Source organism: Eschscholzia californica, unplaced genomic scaffold (assembly GCF_041429995.1).
Source record: "Eschscholzia californica isolate CP2 unplaced genomic scaffold, dmEscCali1.0.p SCAF_1, whole genome shotgun sequence".
NCBI lineage: Eukaryota > Viridiplantae > Streptophyta > Magnoliopsida > Ranunculales > Papaveraceae > Eschscholzia > Eschscholzia californica.
The window spans coordinates 13,903,104-13,925,848 of NW_028238198.1; the positions used below are offsets into that span (position 1 = coordinate 13,903,104).

At 36.1% G+C, this 22,745-nt stretch overlaps 2 protein-coding genes across 3 annotated transcripts; one reads left to right on the top strand and one right to left on the bottom strand.

Annotated features, from left to right (window-relative positions):
• Positions 1-465: 465 nt before the first annotated feature.
• On the bottom strand, positions 466-13,844 carry LOC147564340 (uncharacterized). Of its 2 annotated transcripts, XR_015227180.1 has the most exons (14): positions 13,499-13,844; positions 11,219-11,267; positions 10,744-10,792; positions 9,708-9,778; positions 8,515-8,573; positions 8,290-8,388; positions 7,332-7,389; positions 5,782-5,918; positions 5,585-5,641; positions 5,084-5,181; positions 3,499-3,689; positions 2,804-2,989; positions 1,805-1,945; positions 466-824 (listed from the first exon to the last, which is right to left on the bottom strand). XR_015227180.1 is itself a non-coding variant. In XM_086645182.1 (12 exons), exons 1-12 carry the CDS (start codon positions 13,586-13,588, stop codon positions 2,934-2,936), a joined length of 1,014 nt encoding a protein of 337 aa, XP_086501308.1. In that variant the 5' UTR covers positions 13,589-13,844; the 3' UTR covers positions 2,656-2,933. The 2 variants fall into 2 exon arrangements, 1 of the variants encoding a protein (XP_086501308.1); XM_086645182.1 differs by lacking the exons at positions 466-824; positions 1,805-1,945 and having other exon boundaries at positions 2,656-2,989.
• A 5,312-nt stretch (positions 13,845-19,156) lies between these two features.
• Positions 19,157-21,960, top strand: LOC147564341 (uncharacterized). Its single transcript, XM_086645044.1, has one exon. It carries the CDS (start codon positions 20,152-20,154, stop codon positions 21,478-21,480), a length of 1,329 nt encoding a protein of 442 aa, XP_086501170.1. The 5' UTR covers positions 19,157-20,151; the 3' UTR covers positions 21,481-21,960.
• Positions 21,961-22,745: the final 785 nt, after the last annotated feature.

Genomic DNA, 22,745 nt, shown 5'->3' on the forward strand with positions numbered 1-22,745 from the left:
TTAACAGAACTCAAAATTATGGTCCACTAGGTTGTCCGATATCACATCAACACACCTGTGTTTGCATCGACCTTATCGTCGAGCCAACCATACTTAGTCTCATTTTGATATCGCTCATTGAGTAAACCAACTCAATGCTACTAGATAGTTTACCACACAGTAACCATTTTGATATCGCTCATTGAGTAAACATCCAACTCAATGCTACTAGATAGTTTACCACACAGTAGCCATTTTGATATCGCTCATTGAGTAAACATCCAACTCAATGCTCCAATAGATAGTCTTAGTTCATAACTAACTGATACACTAGCACGCGACATACATTCAAAGCAATTCACAACCCCATAAAAGTAGGGTTTCACTACCCTCATGTAAATAATAAACATATGGATTGTCATAATCACAATCACATACCTTAAGTTTAACACCACAACCAAATAAGAGATTTGCTCACACGTATCACAAACAAAAGTACATACAATATCAATATGCATTATCCTTCATGTGGAAAATTTGCACTCCCAATTTAGATTAAAATAAATACAAAGACAAACTTCTTTGAAGTTTTCACAATAAAGCAATTCCAAGAACACATATTCTAGATTCAACAAGTTGTGCAAGATACTAATCAAAGTGTTCCTGATAATGACGTGTTTAACGTCGACAACAAACCCACAATACAACTATAGGACCACTAAACCTAGAGCTCTGATACCACTTTGTAGCGCCCCAAATCTCAAGTTAACCGCCTTGAAATCGAAGATTTGAGACCTTCAAACTGGATTCATGAGCAACGCCTACTATGAGGGCACAATCAATACCTGCAAAATAAAATAGCTGGGATAAAACCCAACTGCAGTAGATTTCCACATACCTAAGTCTCGGGTAAGCAAGCTCAATCCCCAATCAAGGAAGCATTGCATTCATATTCATTATTGACATTATCTGAAATTCAACAGTGAATACTAACATAATATATCAGATTTACCCCATCCCTCTCGAACTAATAATTTATGTCCTTTGATTAATTATTAGGTTTTCAGGTTCTCGTATTTTAATCCATACTAATCCTGATAATACAACGATCTTTCCATTTTTTTTTCCAGCAGATATAAAATATAATGCCTTTAACAAAGGTAAACCTTTATAGCACTAAACTTGACATGTACGTCGACAAACACATTATGTCAAAAGACACAATCATCGAACCCTCGTTCGGGTATCTCAGACCAACACAAAACAAACGTTGACTTTTATCAAGAATTACAAACAAGTTCACCAAACAATTCAAGCCAACAACACATGACAAGTCAAAAGGGATGATGCTCATAGTAGATCCTCGCGTAGATCGCAACCTCAAACAAGTAAATAACAATAATAGTTAACAAACATAGACTCACCACTAGAAGGTATCTACCTAGGAGATACATTGCCTAAAGAACAGAAACCATGTGAATTATCTCAATAAATTCGTCCATCAGAGACTGTCTTAACACCTTACATAAAAACTATCATAACTCCCCACTCCCACCTCCAATTAATGCACCGTTTGAAGCATCGAAAAGTAGACGAACGTACCTTTCCATAAATATAAGATACACACGAAAACTCATCACCTATCAATACCAGATTCAAGTTTAATCTAAACCGAAATATTGTCCTCTATAAATGTTTTATGATATTCTAGATAAAACTAATGTCTAAACCATTTAATCATTCTTTAATGTGATTAACAATACCAAACCTATCATGAAATAAATTGAAAGAGCCTGCAAAAAAAATTAGGAGATAGGATATCTACCTCTTTTCGCCTTAGATGACTTCAAGAACACAATCATGCCTCTTTCTCTCTCTAGAGAACTTTATCTCTACCTCTTTGCTTCTTTATTCATCCTTCCTTCACTAAGGAGTGGCTGCACCATCTCCCTCTTGTATATGTTTTCTTCAAAAGTGAAAAGGATTGGGGTTTTTAAATCCACTAGTATTTCATCCAATCCAAACTGACCTAGAGTTTTGTTATTTTCACCCAATTTGACATATAAAAAAAAATACGGTGTTACAGCTAGTCATTGTTAGGGGGGCACAATAGAATTAACCCTTTTACTATAGAGATACTACTCAACTCGTTTTTACAGTGCATAAAAAAAACGTTTCTTAAGGAATTCCTACAAAAATAACAAAGTCTGACTTGGCTAATTGCTAAAAGTATTAAAATAAAGTATATTCAAAGCACAAATCAGATTTGATCATTCAAACCATTGAATATTTGAAGACCTCTGAAAATTATTTTGCTTCTAGGAAGGAAGATAATGGAAAATTTTAATGACTACTAAAGGGTTGTTGATCTTTTTCCCCGATCTATCCGACTTATCTTATAGTCCATTTGTTCTAATCTGACTGGTAAACAGTCAACCAATTCGGTCATGAATGTTGTAATGAGTCGAACTAGTCCCTCATTTCGGACTTAAAACAAGTATGAATCAACAGGGTCAAAAACATCTTCGCTGTAGAAAATTTGCACCAGTCGGTTTTGACGAAACAGAAATAAATAAAATAAACCAACACTCTGAAGTCAGAGTCTTGATCGATTTTTCAGATCCCTGAAATCAGATCTTAGATATGAAATTCTAAGAACATAAAACAAAGCTCATGTGAGTAATCTAAATTAGGTATCACTGATTTAATTCCAAAATGTAAAAGGTCAAGCTGTTTCGAATGAACAATAAAATAGCACTAGTTTGCCAAACCAGGACACTCACATTCCACAGTCTATATTTACAAGCAACGAACAACTACTTACCTGGTCGCTTCAGATACAATATTTGCTGCTCAGAGAGTGAAAGTTGCTTGAGAACGACCATCGATTAATGCTCTTTGTCTCTTTGATATATCCTTTATATAAATCAAATGAAAGGGTAACTGAATCCCAGTTACTGAGAGATTTCACGGAGAGCTTGAGGGAGGTTCAGCACCATCTCTGCATAAGCTGCGTGGAGAGACGACAGCGCATAAGGGCAAAGGAAGGAGCAATTAAATTTCTTACCAAATATGAAAAAAACGCGAAAAGAAATTCTCCATTAATAAAACAATTGAAAAACATTCCAGAAATAGTAAAAGGGAAACTTCATTTGTAGGACGGTATTGATCTGTTCAATCCCGACTGCTTCTTATGGTTTTTAAGTCACAGTAGTGGTGTTCATTTCATGCTTACTGGGTCGCATTTTATGAAAAAGAAATTAGATGAATTGATTTCACACTGACAAAAAAACGATATTGTTCTTAGAATTGATACCGCTCAAAGTTTCTATCAACTTTTCACGTGGATAAAACCATGTCTAGCACTCGGGGGGTAACAAGTGGGTCAAAACCACGTTTAAGATAGCGAGGGTCATTACTGGGTTTAAGACGGTGTGAGGCATTAAAGCCGAAATAGGGGGTTAACTAGTATAGTAGCAATTCTAAAAATGCCTCAGTTATCTTCGTGAAGTGGGATACCTTCTGGTAGGCTCATGGTTCGCAGGGCGTCGTCAGCAAAAGGCAGACGAACCGGAACTCCCTGACTCTTTTTGGTCACTGGCACTGCTGCTGTTACATTCTTTCTGGATTTCACTGGCCAAGCTAACACTCTGACCCGAGTGGGAAAAACGGCAAGGAGATCTGCGTATCTAATACTCACTGTCACCTTGCTGCACCAGAAAAGCCACAAATTTCATAAGTCAACCAGTAGAAATACCATGTTTGCATAAAACAAATGAAGAATTAATTACGTTTTCTGTTTTAGAAACAATAACACAAACCTACAGCTCAAAATCTGCAAATAAGCCAGGATTATACTGTCACTAAATTAAAACATTAGGTTTTAGATTTTTACAAGCAATGACAAATTTAGCTGGAAATATTCAAACGTAGAATATGGTTCGATCGAAGTGAACAATGTAAATATGAGCAGAACTGCGGGTTTTCATGAAAAATTACGAGTTTTTTTTGTCTAGCTATGACATGTAAAGCTGGATACTTGCAAAACTGCAACTAATTCAACAACCCATAATTACTGTGAAAACTCTAACCCTCCTGTTATTGGAATATATTTGTGCATCTCTTTCTACATTGAGCATACAATTTCAATGAAGAAAAACTAATACACATAGAGAAGTTTAGAAATGATGGGACATGAATTAGGATCTACATTGAGGTTTTAATGAATATAAATTGTGAATCAGAGTTAGTTACTAAATATGAAAGAATATGGACATTTCTAAGTATTATAGTGGAATCAAATAAGGATAGTTGTTTGTTTAGCTAGTTGTATTGCCCAATATGGGCTGGTTGAACCATATAAAAGGGAGCCTTTTGTTTGTGTCATTTAGTCTTTGACCAACAAAATATCCCGGTTGCAATTTTCTCCGTTTACTCTTTTTTATTCTTTTCTTCCATTGCCTTTTCATTATAGATTAGTTCATTTAATAGCTAACATAGCGTCTAGATCAATATCAAAACCAACAAGATAGATACTGAATATGCCATACAATTACAATCCAAACATGATAACAAAAGAAGGTCCTTCTCAGTTTCCTCAGATCATTCATCAATACGAGGCCGATAATCTAAGGTGGTGTTTGTTTTTTATTGTCTTAATGTGAGTTGTCTAACACACTCTGACTTGTTTTAGTAAGTGACACAGTCGTCATTTCAGGTTGTTTAGGATAATGGACCCTGTTTGTTCGTACTTATTTTATGTCTAACTCAAATAGCCCCAAATTAGCCTCACTCAGACTAGTCAGACGTACCATGAGATGAAAACCAAACATTTTGAAATCTGACTCGAGTAAAGTCAGATCTCAAGTCGGATTTGAAATCAGAATTTGAACGAAAAGAAAAAACACTACTTAAACCTAAATTGATGTTTAATAGCAACAGTATGTACCTTCAGACAATTATTATGAAGTGTGAGTGTGACACAAATCTACTACACTATCCACAGTCGATTATTTATAGGGAAATATAAAATAGGAACTAGACAGCATTAGTAAGAAAAAAATTCAGATCCTCGATGCAGGTGAAATAGTTAATAGAGATGTACCACTCGAAATTATTCAATACAAACTCAAGGACATGGTACGAGAGGCTTTGATAGAGCTCATCAATTTGATCTTCGTACAATTCCTTAAAAACGCAAACCTGTACATTTAGACAATTTCTTGGATTAAACAAAATGATCACCTACCATCCCTAATATGATATAATAGTGAGAGCAACGTCTTCCAAATACATATTTAGGAAATGCAAATTACGTAATGACAACATCAACGTTCTACGATATTTACTGGAAGTTTCTCGAGGAAACAAAGAATTTGTCAATTTTCGAACATATTACTAGGTCCTAGATGATGGTGTCTTCTTTGCCGAGAACTAGTACGAGACAAACATCTACATATGCAGCTACTTCATATGGTGATTAAGATGTCCCAATTCCCAAGTATCATAATGATACCACTGACATGTTTTGAGTACCTTTTACCCTGTTGATGGTCTTCGGCCATCTGACTTTTGTTTTGAAGTTATGTAAGAATTGACGACATACCTGCTCGCGTCTATCTACGAAAGCCTGGACCAGTTCTCCAACATAGTCGATAAATTTCTGAAAGCTCATAATAATGAGATAAATGAGTATTTAAAGGAATATCTACGGAATGCACCAGCAGAATATGGAGCTCGAACTAGTGCATAAGTAAAGATACTCAATAAAGAAAATAAGAACCAATAACATTACCAACTTACCATAGCATTAGAGGGGAGAAGATCGATTTCTGCATCTTGTATTGGCAGAAAGAATGGAAGCGTGTGTTCAGTAACAGTCATCTTTTCAAGAAACGATTTGCTCTCGAGCACACAATGGTAGAGTTCACAAGGTTGACCTGCAGTAATCAGAAGTAAATGTATGTGGTTTCAGGACTAGGAGAAATATTGAACCCCCTGGATGAGCCAATTTCGTGGCATACCAATGATAGTCCTGATATAACTTGGTGCTCATGGGTTATCATCAAGAACACGTTTGGACTTTTACTTTTACAGTGTTGAAATTTTCAAGGACTTTTAAGGAGTGATGATTTAGCGCATTCTCACCCGATTACCCAAACAGTATGGAACTGATGTAAACGGGTTGGGGAAAGCTTCAATTTACAATCTATTGAATAAAGGTAAAAGACAATTATAATTTCCTAAATTCTTAGTCAGAATTCGTACCCTCTTGAACATACTTAAACAAAATATGCATTTTAGAATTTAAAATTCGTATTGGGGGCTCTTTATAGAGATAACACCATAGAGAGGACTTCAAAGCCTTTTTTTATTTCCAAAAACTAGCTACCGGATACCTAATACTTTTAGGACTCTAGGTATATAAAACAAGCCACAGGTCAAATTTTCTTTTATAAAAAGAATTTGTGTAACTTTTCTATGCTTCAGCTCCTAAATTCAAACATAGTATTTAACATTTTTTGTGTATTAAATGATCCAAAAATAGCAAGTTATGGAACTATTAATATATTTCTTAGAGAACTTCTAATTTTTGGTAACAACAACTACCAAAATCATGATTAATAGAAATCCTATTCCTAATAAATCAGCATAAAAAATAAATGAAAGGAAATAAAGACAACAAGGAAATACAAACTCTTTAACGTTATGGTTGGATCTCGTGGGAGTGGCCATAAAGCATTCTCGACTCACATCCGAAACTATGGACAACAAAAACATTTAAACTTTAGCTCAGCCCCAAAAGTCAAGTGTGCGCTCCAGTTACGGAAGTCTTGGGCGCACAACCAGTTTTACGATTGGCACACAAGGTTAGAGCCTTAGATGCACAACAGGCAAAATCAGATTTTTACGATAGACGCACACATTAATTAGAACATGAAAAATCGGATGACTCTCTCACACACATTCTCACCCTCTAACTTGTCTTCCTCCAACCAGCAGATCTCTTTCTCTAACTCTCTCTCTCTAACTCTCTTTCTCTCTCTAATTCTCTTTCTAAGTTCTAACCACTCGATACATATCTCTCTCACTCTCACTCAACCCTCCGGCAGCTGTTTATCTTCTAGTGTGTGGGCTTAACAGACTTGGACCAAGTCAAAGAGGGATGGTGTGTGCCAATGGTAAACCCGATGTGCCTCTAACACTTTCCCTCCAAGGCTCCAATATAGGCCAAGAAAAAATCTGAGCAACCTCATTTTGCTCATTTTTTGTAGCTTATTTCATGATCTGAATAACAAAACAAACTAAGTTTAGTTTATTTTATAATAACTCCTTAAAGGTGGTAGCATTACCAGCAAAAGATGTTTCATACTGTATGCCAATCCTCGCCCCGCCCAGACAACAAATTACCTGCTCATAACAATAACGAATCAATACTAATTGCACGCTGCGATGGTTTTCAATCTTTGGGTTAAACGACTCTTTTGTTTCAAATCTGATGAGGAAGTAACATCTCCAGTAAGTAAGATATGAGAAATGAAGTTTGTTATACTATTTGAAACTGAAAAATACCTCTAATCTTGTTGCCTAAGATGGCGCTCACTTAACGCAGTTTCGGGTACAATATGAGACTGACATTGGGTCTTTTACCTTTTGGCGATAAAGAAATGAAGGTAACATAGGTCCGGACCGTCCGGTGACTGCAGATACAACAGGCTAAGCCAAAGACAAACCACATCTCAACAAATAACAAACCAGACATTTCTTTGGCACAAAAGTTTCAGCCTCGCCTTTGAGTGTTGTATAGTTGGAGTGATGTAGTAGCACATTTGAGCTTGCCAAATTGCATTCCGACCATTTAGAATTTGAAAAAGAAAACAGATTTTACGAAACCAAATCCAAGCTCTCCCGTGGAAGCACAATAAACCATTTATCTAAATCTTTACAAAGCAACATCCCCTTCATCTCTCTACAACAAAACCGGAACCTATATACTGCAGGACTTCGAAGAACTGCTTCTAGTTGGGGCTGCAGTAAGGTTCAATAAGAGCCGGGTACGCTAAGAAACCGTGTGGTACTCCCCAAAGGAACCTTTTAGCTCAAGTGAGACAAAATTTCTCATGAATCAAAGAATGTACACGTGGCTGAAAAATAAACAACCAGAAAGTACACAATTCCATAGAGTAGTACTTTTACGAATTTGTTGTCATTTCAGACATAGAGTAGTACTTTTACGAATTTGTTGTCATTTCAGACATATCTGAAGGCAATCCACAGATAATTAAGGGTAAGTGTAACAACTTGCAATACCTTAGGTCCAAATATATAAATAATATTCCCCTGGATGTGAGGGTCGAGTATCCTGCCAGCATCTCCTGGCATTGCCTTCCTTTCCGCTTCTATGTGAACCTGATACACGAAACTGAGATTAGATTTTAACACATTACTATGTTATTGCAGCTAATGTAACAAAATAACAAATATATTATTCAAGCAATGTTCTTATTTTACTATAACTATTGAGAAGTAAAATACCCGCTGCCTTATTGTAGCTAATAAGCCATCATTCCACTCTGTACCATCTAAGTGTTTCTCTGCAAAGTGAATCACTTCTTCCTTAATAATGAGTATCGCAATTTTGCATAAAGAGGTATACAATTCAACCACAGAATATAAACATTAAGGATTAAACAAATGAAAGCAAAAGTGGCTTCCTCCTATCACTATCAGAATATAACGCAGTACATGGTACAGCATGCCAGATTGCCAGTAGCTGACAGATAATCCGAAAAGAAAATAGTGTGACATTTTGATAAAAGTCAGCATTAAATCCTATAAGCCATATGAAATACTTTCTAAACTAAACTTCATTAGTAGTTAAAATTTAATTGAAAGTTAAGCAAATTACTAGGCTAAACTGATCAAGTTTATGGTCCTTCCAAATGCCTCAGAGTAGTTCACAGAATTGACATCCTAACGACTTGGCTACTCGACTTAAAAGGCGGCCAGGAGAAGGTACCGAAGAAAGTGCCAGAGAGAACTGTCTATCGAACAAAGAGGAAAAACTTTTGTACTCAACTAACTAAAATCAATGAGAAAGGTTAAGGTTGGATTTGTTGTACTAGCGTAGAATCTTCAAGAATAGAAACCTTAACATGACCTAATTGGATTATACATCAAGTCGCACGTTGATCAAGTAAAAAAAATACCATAATAATTTCTTGTCTGCTCTTGCACATTTCTCATTTATTGTGATCAATTGCTTCACAAGTAACAGGTAAAAAAAACTCTCACACAGACGTGTAACTGGAGTAACTGCAAAATATAGATCCTTTACCTCACTACCTACTTTAGCATAGAGAGATTTTAACCTAGTATCCTATGACCCTTCTACATAATAAAAGGTCACAATGGTAATCAAATTTGTCAAGTTGTGGAGCATTAACAGTTGACTCTTAAAGTTTAGCTTTATGATTGTTACCCTTTTACACTAAGAAGAAGCAGTTGAAAAATAATGACATGAAGATGATTGAACGAAATAAAGTATGAAAGTTAACTTGCACAAAAGTAAGAGAGATGAACAATTAGGGTTTTCAATCAAATATAGCGTGGACAGGATTAATCCTCTTAGAGGACCGTAGAGGGACAAATTAGTTTCCCCACAAACAATAGTTAGCTCTCGAAAATTAGCAACCCACAACTTGATAAAAAAAACAGATGAAAATCACCTTCTGTTGCAGCAGCTCGTGCGTTGTCAAATTCTTCCTCCAGGCGGTCATAGACCATCTTGATACTACCTCTGTGGAAAAATTAAACCTTCAATATGTGCAAACACATAAGAGGCTGCAGCTTCTAAGAGCACTAGGGAAAACACTACCTCCTCTTCTAATGCCAAAAAGAATAAGGAAAATGCAAGTCCAAATATACATATCACAGACTAATGTCATTTCATGTTATTAAGAGTCAAAGGGTAAGTCTCCAAAGCTAGTGACATCAGATGCAGTCAACGGGTCAGCCCTATGATCCCTCTCGGGGTTGAACTCCGGACCCCTTTCTTCAGCTTTAACAGCAGAGAGTCAATTACTGCCACTAATCAGAAAGGCAACAAAATTGAGAGGACCTATGTTTTTATTTTGCGGACCTACGTTTTTATTTGCAGGAAGGAGAAGGTTTGGCCGCAGATGAAGGCGAATAACCTATTGAACCTTCTTTACAGAAGAAGGTTTTCATTACTATAGATAATCATCAATAAACGATAGTTTCACAAATGGTTTTCCAGTTCAAATACTTTCACCAGTTATTCGTTCCACAGTTTGTTCGCCAGCATTTGATGACTAGAAGAGATTGTCACAACTAAACTGGTATGCTTTATTATGCAGTCTTTCTTCCTGTTCATAATTGCAACTTAATTATGTCTCAATTCTTCAAAACTCTTCGTTCTATTTCCTCTCCATATTGACACCTCTCTGTCTAACCATATAAACTAACACCCACATCTACTGATGATTAATAGGTGATTAAAATCCATGTTAAGTACACGATAATGAAAATTTATATATCTTAAACATGATTAATTTTCACGAGATCATGAGTGAAGTAACATTAGCTGCATATCTGCAACCAAACTAATTAAGTGCAGTTCTATTTCCAGCTTCTAACATGAAGTAATCTAAATAGGCACGATCATTGATCAAGAAAATGCAAAGGAAACTTACTCGGGGAGTAGATGCAAATTAGTTGCTTAGTTACTAAGAAAAGAAGTACCTGATTAAGCGCTCATTTAATTCTCCATGCCTCCTGAGGACATCTGACACTGCCAGGAAGCAACAGCTTATAAGAATCAGATTATCAAATGAAAGAATAGATAATACTGTGACTAAAAACCAACTTTCTAGAATATTTTCTTAGGCAATATACTCTCTCTAAGACGCATATAAAACAAGAACTCCGGCACTCAAACGATATTTTATCTTCATGGACCATAGCACTTGACATCTTAACTAAGATATATTGTAGTTGACTATTCAAGTATTTGAGCTTTTAGATTTTTCAAAGAATTGGTGTTAATTAAGGCTGAAGATTTGGTACACCATATTTGGAGTACTGCATCGTAAACCCATCCAGCAAGGGTATGGGAATCCCGTATGCGGTACGCAAGGGGGATTAGAGTATCTAGTATCATTGGTAATAACCAATAGGCCTAGCTTTATATGGAAGTACACCAATATGGGATACTTACGTCTAGCCCTTGTATTCTCCAAACTCATGTCTTGCGGTTGCAAAGAGTTCTGTAACACAAAAGAACACATGGTCAAAATAACTTTTTGTAATGATTTCTCAAGGAAAGCATTTTTTATGTAACATTTACATTATTTATCTGCAAAAAATGTGAGATATAGAAAAGAGAATAGCTATGAACTATAGCAAGAGTTGAACTACAGAGAAACATAAACCACATAAAAGCTACCATAATCATCGCCTTCCAACTATATGTAAAGTCCTTAAAAGAGTAGGATCTTGCCCAAGAGTTTCGTCTACTCCAATCTTATAATTCCTTGGGTAAATAATAGGATTTTCTAAGCATTAAAGACTAAAAATGTTAAGAAAAATAATATTTTGCTTCCCAAATAACATTAGCAAGATTCATATGAATCAAATCTGGATTGCGAAAGTTAGATCCTAACTGACTGCAACTCAATGATACCCATCAAAATCGATTTGAGTGGATCAATTGACAACTTATCCTACCGATCAACTATTTATGAAATGAATCAGACTCATGGCATCAGATCCGCTTATTTTAACTTCCAGCAGGCATATCCAAACCGAGACCACCTAAGCAAATGCCAAGCTTTGATCCATCTAATGAACTATCGACAGATGGACACATCCTAACTTATGCGTTCCTTCAAAGAATTGAAGGCTATTAGAATAAGTTCATATATTGCTTAATTTGAACACTTAAGACTTAATCATATCCCAAAACTAAAACCCAAATTAATGACCTAACAAATACAAAGCTGGCTCAATCTATAAAAAACATTCCTATAAGTATATAGATGCATAATGCTTATTATCATATATACTCACACGTGACAACAATTCGAACCAATGATATTTGTCAGTACTCAGTAATTCATGCATAAAAGTACTAACCACTTCTCTAGTATTGCATATGGCCATCCTTTATGTTGTTCCTTTTGCTGTAAGATCAGGCTATCACAGTGTTACTATAGCAACTAAATAACTAGGCAGGAACCGGAGAAGCACAAAACTGTTGGGTACCACAAGGCCACTGAGAATTCCATAAGGGGAACGAGGAATAGCAGACAATTAGGGTCTAGACGATATTTTCGGGGTACCACAAGGGCACTGAGAATTCCATAAGGGGAATGAGGCATAGTAGACGATTAGGGTTTAGACGATATTTTCAGGTAGTTAGCATAATTATTATTAGATAAGCAACTTTTAGGATAGATTCTCCCGGGTCCTTGTTAAGCAAGTTTAGTCAATTAAAGCAGCTCTGATGTGTTTAGAAATCATTTACTCCAAGTATTATTCACATAGAGTTACTATTAACGGGTTATGCATGCCTTAAATTACGGCCATTTGCTTATTGTTTTAAGTCATAATTCAATTAATGAACACGAAGTTGCTATTACGTTTTATCTTCTCGTTTAGTTGCCCGTTTATCCTTCTTGATCATGTTTTCTAGTTCATAATAGTTAGTATAATATTAGTGTCTGAATGCTACACTAGATTTACAAGCCTGAAACTAGTAAAATTACATTTTACAACGCTAAGCACAACCGACATCAGTTCCGTGAGGAACTGCAGATTACTAATACACAAGAGATAAAAAAAATTTAAAACTTCGATTTTGCAAATGGAAACTATTAATCAGAAAAGTAGAAATTTCGTCAAACCCATGAACTAACAAACAATTAACTGGAGCGACAAATAAATAGGTAAACATGATCCCTTGGTGTAAAAAGACTATATCATGTGAGATGTAGTAAATTCACGAAAATCATACAAACATTGCTCATCGAAGAAGAAATAATTTCATCCACCCTAGTTTCAGAGTATCATTATCATCTTTCCAGAGTTTCGACGCTGCTTTTGATCGAATCGAACCAACCCTTTTTTATCATTTCACAAAATATCATTTAACATATGTATCAACAACATTGCCCCATTTGATGCTAAAATAAATTTTCATTCCGGCAAGAATTCAAGAGCAGTAGAATCCAATTTGAAGGCGACCAAGAACTTGAAATTCAAGCTAAATCAACACAAAGTAAAATGTTTGCCACCATTAATTGTAATCAAGGAATTAGTAACCAAAACTTTTACAGTCAGGGAACTATCCAATTTGGCCAAGAATAAAATATTTGTGTGAATTGGAACTAGATTTACATGTTGATCAAGATTTTACAAAATTCATATAATGGAAAAATTTGATTAAAAAATCTAATGAAATTAACATATAAATTGAAAGAGAATAATGACAATAAACCTTGGTAGCAGAATCGCCCAAAACAATTGACTTGTTCTTAAAGCTGGAAGCTTTCTTCAATGATGATTCTCCCTGATCCTTGCTTCCCATTTCAAAACCCTAAAAATTTAGAACCTTCAAAAATATGAAAAAGGGAATTGAGATAAGGGAACCCTAAAAAAATGTTCAGTTAGCTGATTGAAGAAAATTCTGATACTAAGAACTTTAGTCTGTAATTAGTACTAATTACATAGGTATGAGAGCAAAAATACATCTAGACAAAAATGGAATTTTGATTAGTTGGTATGAATCTAGACACTAATAAAAATACAAGTATGAATTTTAGTCTGTAATTAGTACTAATTACATAGGTTAGTATTTCACAAAGACCATTTTTTCTTTTTTTTTTTTTTTTTTTTTTGGGAGAATTACTGAAACCCCCCACTTTTGATAATGCTTACTGAAACCCCCCCACTTTTATTAGTAATTACTGAAACCCCCCACTTTCGTTAGATTTAACTTTGATATTTTAAATATTACTTTCTTACCCTCTTACGTTTTACCCCACCTTTTGCTAATGCGTTTACTGAAACCCCCACCTTTTATTAGTAATTACTGAAACCCCCACCTTTTGTTTTAGTGGAACAAAGTAATGGTCAATTTCAGACAAAAATGAAAACCTAGTTGGACAAATCCCTAATTCAAAGAGTCCTAGCTCGAAATTGAAGAACTTCTAATGGAGTACACCACTAATTCGAACATTCCTAGCTCGAATAAATGTAATTCCAATCGGCAATTTTTAGAGAGAGAGAGAGAGATAACTCGAAATTGCAGAAATTGTGTATTGACTTCACCCCCAATTCGAAGAACCCTAATTCGATTAAAGGGTAGTTCGATCAGTACGAGAGAGAGAGAGAGAGAGAGAGAGAGAGAGAGAGAGATGATTACCTGGATTCAGCAATCTTTAGAGAGAGAGATACCTCGAAATTATCTCTTCCTCTCTAAAGAAAGTGGGGGGTTTCAGTAATTACTAATAAAAGTGGGGGATTTCAGTAATTACTAATAAAAGTGGGGGTTTCAGTTAAGTAAATACACAAGCACTAAGGGTAGTGAAGTAAATAGACAAGCACTAACCCATATTTTCCGTTAAATCTAACGAAAGTGGGGGGTTTCACTAATTACTAATAAAAGAGGGGGTTTCAGTAAAAGCATTATCAAAAGTGGGGGGTTTCAGTAATTCTCCCTTTTTTTTTTTGAGACTACCTGAATAATTACCTAATTTAATTTTATCTGGACCCAACCGTGAACGGGTCCGATCCATTTAGGTTCGGGTCAGAAACTACGTACCCATCTGAACTCCGCGTCATAGGATTAGTATTTGTGAGACCCTCATAGGTTGCTCGTCAAGAAGAGAACCGCCCATCGTTTAGCTACAATTAACCCAACGCGTAGAGGCCTAGTTAACTACCTATGTAGTAATCGTACACTCTTGTCATACGTCCACGTCAATAGAAGCAAACTGCTCCCTGATAGGCACTCAACCTTTTAAGTGTCAAATCCATGGTTTACATCTATGGAACAGTAATTAGCGGCTAGAAAGTAATGTATGTCCAACATATATCTTAAAGGTTATCGCAACGATGGATGTACGTTACTAACCAGTACATTACATCCCACTCCTTGATAACTAGCTATCAAATGACTTTTACATGTGGTCGCATCCTAATGATGGGTAGTCAATCTATTTTGACAGATCAGACAAACTTAGCTCGGTCTTGGTCTTAATATTTCGAACCTTCCAAATGGAGTGTCAGGCTCTAGTGGTAACATTGCACCCCTATTTGTCATTAGGAAATTTTATACACTCACCTTTTTTATCTTTCACACTTACATTCGGGTTGATTTAATCAATTTGCTTTGAGTTGACTTAATCAATTTGCTTTGACTGAGTCAAATTTCACTCATATTTGTCATCAGGAAATTTTATATACACTCACCCTTTTTACCTCTTACACTTACATTCGGGTTGACTTGATCAATTTACTTTGACTGGGTCAAATTTCACTCACACTCACCACTAAGTGAATGCTGGTCAAGCTGCTTAAAAAAAGGGGCCTAAAATCTTCCACCACTTCCAAAACCTAGAGATTCCTCCAGTAATTCTTCCATTCACGAAAGTCACGACCCCACACTACTTAAAAGTTTTTTTAATCGATGAACACGACCTGAAGTTAAACAACTATCTTCCTTTAATATCATATTCAAATTGTTGAAGCTTTGTATTTGTGTTTTGATGATGAAAATCATGGAAAGGAGAGAAATTTCACATTCTTATTTTGACCCAAATAAAAAAATAAAAACTGGAGAAACACCCCGTAAAAAAATATAAAAACATCCCATGAATCTTCGTTTTATTTTTTTCTTTCAACGAAAGTTGTGCTATTCTTCCAAAGCGAAAAGCTCCATAAGGGTAACCTATGGGAGGAATCATTCCCACAAATTGCATTACAGGTCGACATAAAGCTACCCATATGTAATGAAACAAATCGATTTTATCTTATCGACAAAAAATTTATCAAAATTCTCTTTAAATGTTGCTCTCTGTATCTGTCGGTAGGACTTTACCGGTGCCTTGTGTCACACATTGATTTCATCTTTCTGACAGGTTGCATTATAGGTCGACACGAAGCTACTGATATGTAATGGAACATATCGGTTTTATCTTACTGACATAAAACTTGTCAAAATTCACTTCAAATGTTGCTCTATATCATCTGTCAGTAGGACTATGTCACTATACAGATGTCTTATGTTACACACCATTTTTATCTTACCGACAGAAAGCTACCGACGACATCTTTCAAATGTCTTATGTTACACACTAGTGATAGAGTGTAAAACTATTGGGTGTCAAAACAGACGTCGATAGAACTATACAGATGTCTTATCTTACACACCAGTTGAACAAAGCTATTTTGGACCAAGGCAAAGCTCAAAAGCACACCCACAGTCAGAAGCAACTAATGGTACAAGGGAAATATTATATACACTTACCATTTCTATTTGCCACACTCACAATCTTCTTTGACTATAACAAAAAAAGCCTTAGACACTCCAAACTGTATTGGTAAGGTGTGTTACAGTAATCTAGATCAATGCACCTATTACATCTTTCAACAAAAAAATGCACCCATTACACACTAACACTCCAAACCAAAGACCATTTTGTTCATTTCCTATATTTCATCCACTTTAAGAAACACAAACTTATCTATCATTGTGATAATATGCATTGGAAAACAAGCATTCATTTTCTCATTTTCTCCCATAAATTGGAGTTGCTTTTAGAATGTTTGTCGGCATTGAGGAAGGATAGGTAAAGAGTGATAGAGCTTAAGAGCTTTGTTATTTTGCCAGATCAGCTATGACATGTAATAAAGGGAAGCAAATTCTGTAATTCTTCTCTACACTGCATATGGAGATTTCTCATGTTATCCACATCAGCTGTGACATGTAATAAAGGAAAGCAAATTCTGTACACAATTCTTCTCTACACTGCCTATGCCGATTTCTTATGTTATTATACAAATGAGAAAAGAAAAGGGCGCGGCTTTGGGGCATACTAAAAAATCTCGAGGGAATAAAGAACTTAGTCAACTGAGCTTGACTTCAAAGATATATTTACTTTAAGTCTAAAACTTAATTTTTTATTTGTTTTTTCTCCTATTCTTCATCTCCTTCTCTCGTCCTCTATCTCTCTCCTACTCGTCCTATCTCAATCTTCCCCCCTTTCTCGTCCCCCCTTCTCTTTGTTTCTCCCTCTCGTTTCTATCACTGTCCATACCCAACGAACTAAATTAAGGTCAGGTAATGGTTACCAATTCTTGAATTTCTAATGACATCCAAGTTAAAATGATTCAGTTTCATGGTTTTACCTAACTCTCCGGCAAGTTCATCAATGAAGTTAAGAGAAGGCATCTCTGCCTCAATCATATGTGTTTATGTGGACTAAGCATGTATGATATCATTGATGATGAAAGAAACCCCCCAGAATTCCCTAACTTTTCTTCTTCAAAAATATCAAGTTATGATTTCCTTTTCACACATTTAACATAATTTCCTGCAACATGAGCCCTAAAGATTACTCCACCATGATTGAACAATTCTCGCAACACGACATAGGATTTTGTTCGATCAAAAGGCCTAGGTTAAACACATCAACACATCGTGAGATTCTTCACTTATATCAACCACCAAAGGCTTCGCAACACAGGAAAGTTAAAACCATCTGTGCCTTTAGAATTTTCCAATAAACCGTCAATATAATGGATCCGATGTTGTTTAAAGATTTCAAATGCCTCATTTTCTTGAGAGAGTGATCTTAGGAGAAACTTTGAGAGATGGAGATAATGAATAGGAAAGAGAAATATAGGGAGAGAAGGGGAGAGCGAGAGATAAGAAGGGAGAAAGAAAGAGAGGAATACAAAAAGATGGTATGTGATCTGATATGATGGTGGTGGGGGTGAAGAGGAGGTGGAGATGAAGATTAGGGGGCTAACAACAATCAAATGGATTTTTGGACTTAAAAAAATATGTGAACCCTAAGTCAATCTTCATTGACTAAGCCTTTATTCCCCAGAGACTTTTCTTTATGCCTCAAAGAATCCACCAAAGAAAAAGGGGTTAATTCTAATTTTGTACCTAATTTGTGATCAATTCGAATTTTCGCCCCATATGTATTTTGCCTTCTGATTGACCTCCGAATTCATATTTCTTAACTTTTTTTTTGAGAAATCGACTACGATCTACGTTAGTCGTTACAAGGCCTTGATACATCATTAAGATGTGATAAGCATGATAATTGTCAAAGTTAAACCAATAATGAAAGAGGCCTAAGCCCAACAACAAGAAAGAGGCCTAAAGTCCGACATACTTATTAATTATTTATACCTTTAATAACCATGGATTCCTCCTTCCCTCGTGAATCAAACGTGGGGCCTCTAGAGTTTTGAAGTCGCAACACTATCAATTACTTGTTCAACCAAGTGCTGACATTTCTTATGTTATTATACAAATGAGAAAAGAAAAGAGGCTACTTATAATTTTGTCTGAATTTGTGATCAGTTGAAAATTTTGGCGTCATATTTGTCCAACCTTCTAATTTGACATGTGATTTAATATTTCTTATGTTATTATAAAAATGAGAAAGGAAAAAAAAAGGCTACTTATAATTTTGTCTAAAATTTGTGATGAATTGAAAAGTCTTCCCTTTTCTCTGACCATCACCACCCCCGACAACGGTCGACTGCCCTTTGTCGATGACATTCAAAAGAATAAAACAATAATCTTTTTCTGACCATCACTGTGACCTAATGGATTCTCCCCTCTTTCTCGTTTTGTACCTATCACATTGATGGGTTTTAGTTGGATTTAAAGTCCCAGTGGGGTTTTCTCTCATCGATGAGGTTCATACTTCTTTGAAACCCCAATGGAATTTTATTTGTGAAACCCAATTACAATTTCAGAGAAAGAGAGAGTGGAAGTAAAGAGAATTTAGTGGTGGTGGCGGTGGTAGTGGTGATGGTAGAAGATCGATTTTTTCTTTGAATGAATAAAAAGAAAAGACTTTTGAAATCAGGGTAAAAAAAAAGAAATTGGACAGTTAAGTCTGACTAACAAAAATATTATATCCTAGTCTTATTAGAACACTGAACAAATATGATGGCAAAAGTTTGCCTTTGGTCACAAATTAGAGGGCAAGTTGGAAATAACCCAAGAAAATAGAAGAGAGTACTTGCAGCGATCGAGGGGTGCAAGCAAATCTATTTCACAGAGAAGAGCGCGAGAAAAAAAAAGTATATTTTTAGAGAGAGAAAGTAGAAGTAGCAGTGGAAGAAGAAGGAGAAGAACAGAAGAAAGAGAAGCTACTAAAGAATTCATCCAACCCAAAGATAAGTTTTTCTAGATGCGATTTTGAATTCCAATATTACTCAAGTTCGTTCATAAGAAGCAGGAAAAACACGAAGAAGAAGGTCGAAAAAAGGTCAGCTTTGATTATTAACACTATTGTTTCGAGCTTTAATAATAAAGTCTTCATCTTTTTTCATATCTTCAATTTGGGTTTCTTTGAATTTCGAAGTCTCTGTTCGAACTCGATCAAAAACAAAGATTACCCCTCTGTCTGAATGAACTTATAGCTTGAACTCAAATCTTGTCCGTGATCCGTGTTATTTTAAGTTCGTTATGCTATTTAAGTCAAAATTATTGAATTCCATCAACCCAATAAGCGAAAACAATGAGGTTTTATGGAGTTACTCGGGTTGAGTATTGGCGTTTGTTTTAGGGTTTTGATTTTAGATGGATGTGAAATTTGAAGTTATTGGGTTTGTTTCTACTGATTCTTATAGTGAGATCTCTGCTGAATTGTGGGGAGCTCAATTTTCTTTAGGGTTTCTAAATTGAAGATGAAATTTGTGACTGCATTGTCTGGTTTGGTCGTGGAGAACTCAGGGGAAGGTTTAGGTTTACATAATTATCGTGGTTGGAAACGGGGTAAACCCTAATTCTCTATTTGTCGAAATTTCTTTTTGGGGCTTTCAGGGTTTCAAAGAACATTTTAAAGATCTGGTGAATGTATAGAACAATTTGAATTCTTACTTCAAAGCATTGTAAAAATGCAACCTTTACAGCAACAGCAAACACGGATCAATCTTAGTGACTTAAGAGCTCAGATAGTGAAGAAGCTCGGACCTGATCGGTCGAATCAATATTTTTACTATTTGAACAGATTACTGAACCAGAAATTAAGCAAGACCGAGTTCAACAAGTATTGTTTTTGGGCCCTTGGAAGGGAAAATCTGCCGCTGCATAATCAATTAATACGTTCCATTTTGAGTAATGCTTGTAATGCAACAGTTCCACCACCGGTCCATGAGAAAGAAGCTCCAGCAAAGTCAAATTTAAAGCGAGGGAAAAAACCTCCGTCAATAGAAGATAGGTTTCAACAGAATGGGTTGTCTCAGTCTCAAAATCAGGGTCCTCCACTTTTCCGGTCGAATGGAGATGTTTTACCAACCTCTCCCCGTAAAATCAGGTCCGGGATTCCGGAAAGAAGGCCAAGGGATCACCTCGATAGGCCTAGTCCTCTTGGACCAAATGGGAAGACAGGATTTTTGACTCATCAATCAACCATTCCAAATAATGGGAACACGGAGGCTCCTCCAGAAAATGGGACTTTGAATTCTTGTGATTTGCGAAGGTTGGTTCATTACAATTATCAAGAGCTTGCTGAACGACCTGAGACTGAGCTGGATGAATCGCTTCAGCATCCCGCAAAAAGACCAAGGACGAAAAAATCACTGGAGAATGGTCCGGTCTCTGTACATAGTAAGGGCCCTGTAACTACTGCTGGAGCAGTCCATGTTGAAGGTAGAGAAGACTCGGAGCGAACTGAAAATTCTGTCTCTACTAAAAGTCCTCTCTCTGCTCCTCTTGGGATACCATTTTGCTCGGCAAGTGTTGGTGGGGCCCGCCGGGTTTTGCCTGTGATGAGCAGTAGTAGTTTCGCTAGCTCTTCCGACACTGGGGAATTACCAGATATTGAGACATTGAGGAAGCGTATGGAACAAATTGCAGGAGCACAGGGGCTCGAACATATATCAACTGATTGTGCTAATTTATTGAAAAATGGGTTGGATGGGTATTTAAAAAGGTTGATCAGATCTTGCTTTGAGTTAGTAGGAGCAAGGACTGGACATGAACCGACAAAGTCAGCTGCTTACAATCAACAACCTCAAAGAAAGCTTCTTAATGGCATGCACCCAGGTCAGCAGCTACAGATGCAAAACAGTGTTGGGTCCATGGAAAGGGTGCAAGAACCCAGGGCCCATGGACCCATCTCTCTGCTGGATTTCAAGGTAGCCATGGAGTTGAAACCACAACAGCTTGGGGAAGATTGGCCGTTGCTGCTAGAAAGAATATGTCTGCATTCATATGATGAATAAAGCATTTAAAGTAACTTTAGTTTATTCCCAGACTACAGTTGAAACTGAAACGGGCGAAATTCTGAATGGATAGGTCTAACGTAGAGATTTATCCGTAATAGCCCTGATGAACCAGTGTACTCACTCGACAAAAGCTTGAGCTCTTCCTATTCCAAATGGGGGGTTTGAGCAGGAAGAATCTGTATTCTCTTAAATGGTACCCACAGTCAAGAACACAATTAATTGCAATCGTCCAAGGGGAATTTCTGGAAAGTTACCCCTTGTTTTGGTTGCAATGTTGTACTTGTACCAATGTGTTGGTTTTCCCTATCATCGCCGAAGATCTTGAGATTTTCTGTAATTTACAGCTAGAAGGGAAATTCAAAAAGAGTTTTGCAAGTATACTGTAGCTTGGTCAGAAAAGGTACGATGTCATCTAAGAGCAAGACATTCATGTATTATCAAATCTGAAAATAAATTGGAATCTTAATATTAACTGCAGCTTACCATTCTTTTTTATTTGAATATTTTTTACTTTGAAAGCTTAAAATGTTAACCCCTCAATAAACCCAAATCTTCAGAGCCGTGATAGCAAAATTTGAAATGTTGGGTCGACAAGTATTACATCTTGGAGCATACAATTTTCAATATAGTGAGTTTTCCTCGTTATGTAATATTACATGATATATAGTTGCACAGGATTCACTGATAAAATGAAGCACTCTATTTCTTGTACGTAGGAATAAATGCTAGTGGAACGCTTTATTTTGCCGTAGTCTTTTATCTTTTGTGATTGTGGAGTTTGCAAATTTGGCAGTGTGTCACCTAAAACTCTCTTCGCCTATTTCTTATGAGAAGAAAAAGGGGGGAGAAGGCCAAAAGAAAGGAAATAAGCTTTTTGGTGTCTTATAGAACTAAAAATCAACTAGATCTTAGATTTCCTTGTGTTCACCTCAAGCTTGAACTCTACACGTCCATGTTCTTATATAAGACTAGTGTTGTTCGCAAGATCACACCTTCGTTTGCATACTATTTGTCTGTGTTTTTCTTTTCTTTACTGATTTCTAGCTTTATTTTGGTCTCAACTCTTAAGTATCTTTTGCAGTATTAACAAATAACTCTTATTGTTCAACAAAAAAAAAAAAAAAACAAATAACTCTTATTGAAGTTCCTGTTCAGCTTGCTGCCCTTATATTTTGCTGCTTGTCAGCTCAATGTGGCTTTTGTTGAAGTACATTTTGATCATGATACTTCATGATTTTATCATTCTAAAGTTTTTCCATAGG

What these genes read in the sequence shown, in the direction of transcription:
- LOC147564340 (XM_086645182.1), bottom strand. Translation starts at nt 13,588, where the DNA reads ATGGGAAGCAAGGATCAGGGAGAATCATCATTGAAGAAAGCTTCCAGC. An exon ending in TGGGCGATTCTGCTACCAAG is followed by an intron (nt 11,268 to 13,498) that starts GTTTATTGTCAT and finishes TTTGTGTTACAG; the next exon opens with AACTCTTTGCAACCGCAAGA. An exon ending in TTAAATGAGCGCTTAATCAG is followed by an intron (nt 9,779 to 10,743) that starts GTACTTCTTTTC and finishes ATTTTTCCACAG; the next exon opens with AGGTAGTATCAAGATGGTCT.
- LOC147564341 (XM_086645044.1), top strand. Translation starts at nt 20,152, where the DNA reads ATGCAACCTTTACAGCAACAGCAAACACGGATCAATCTTAGTGACTTA.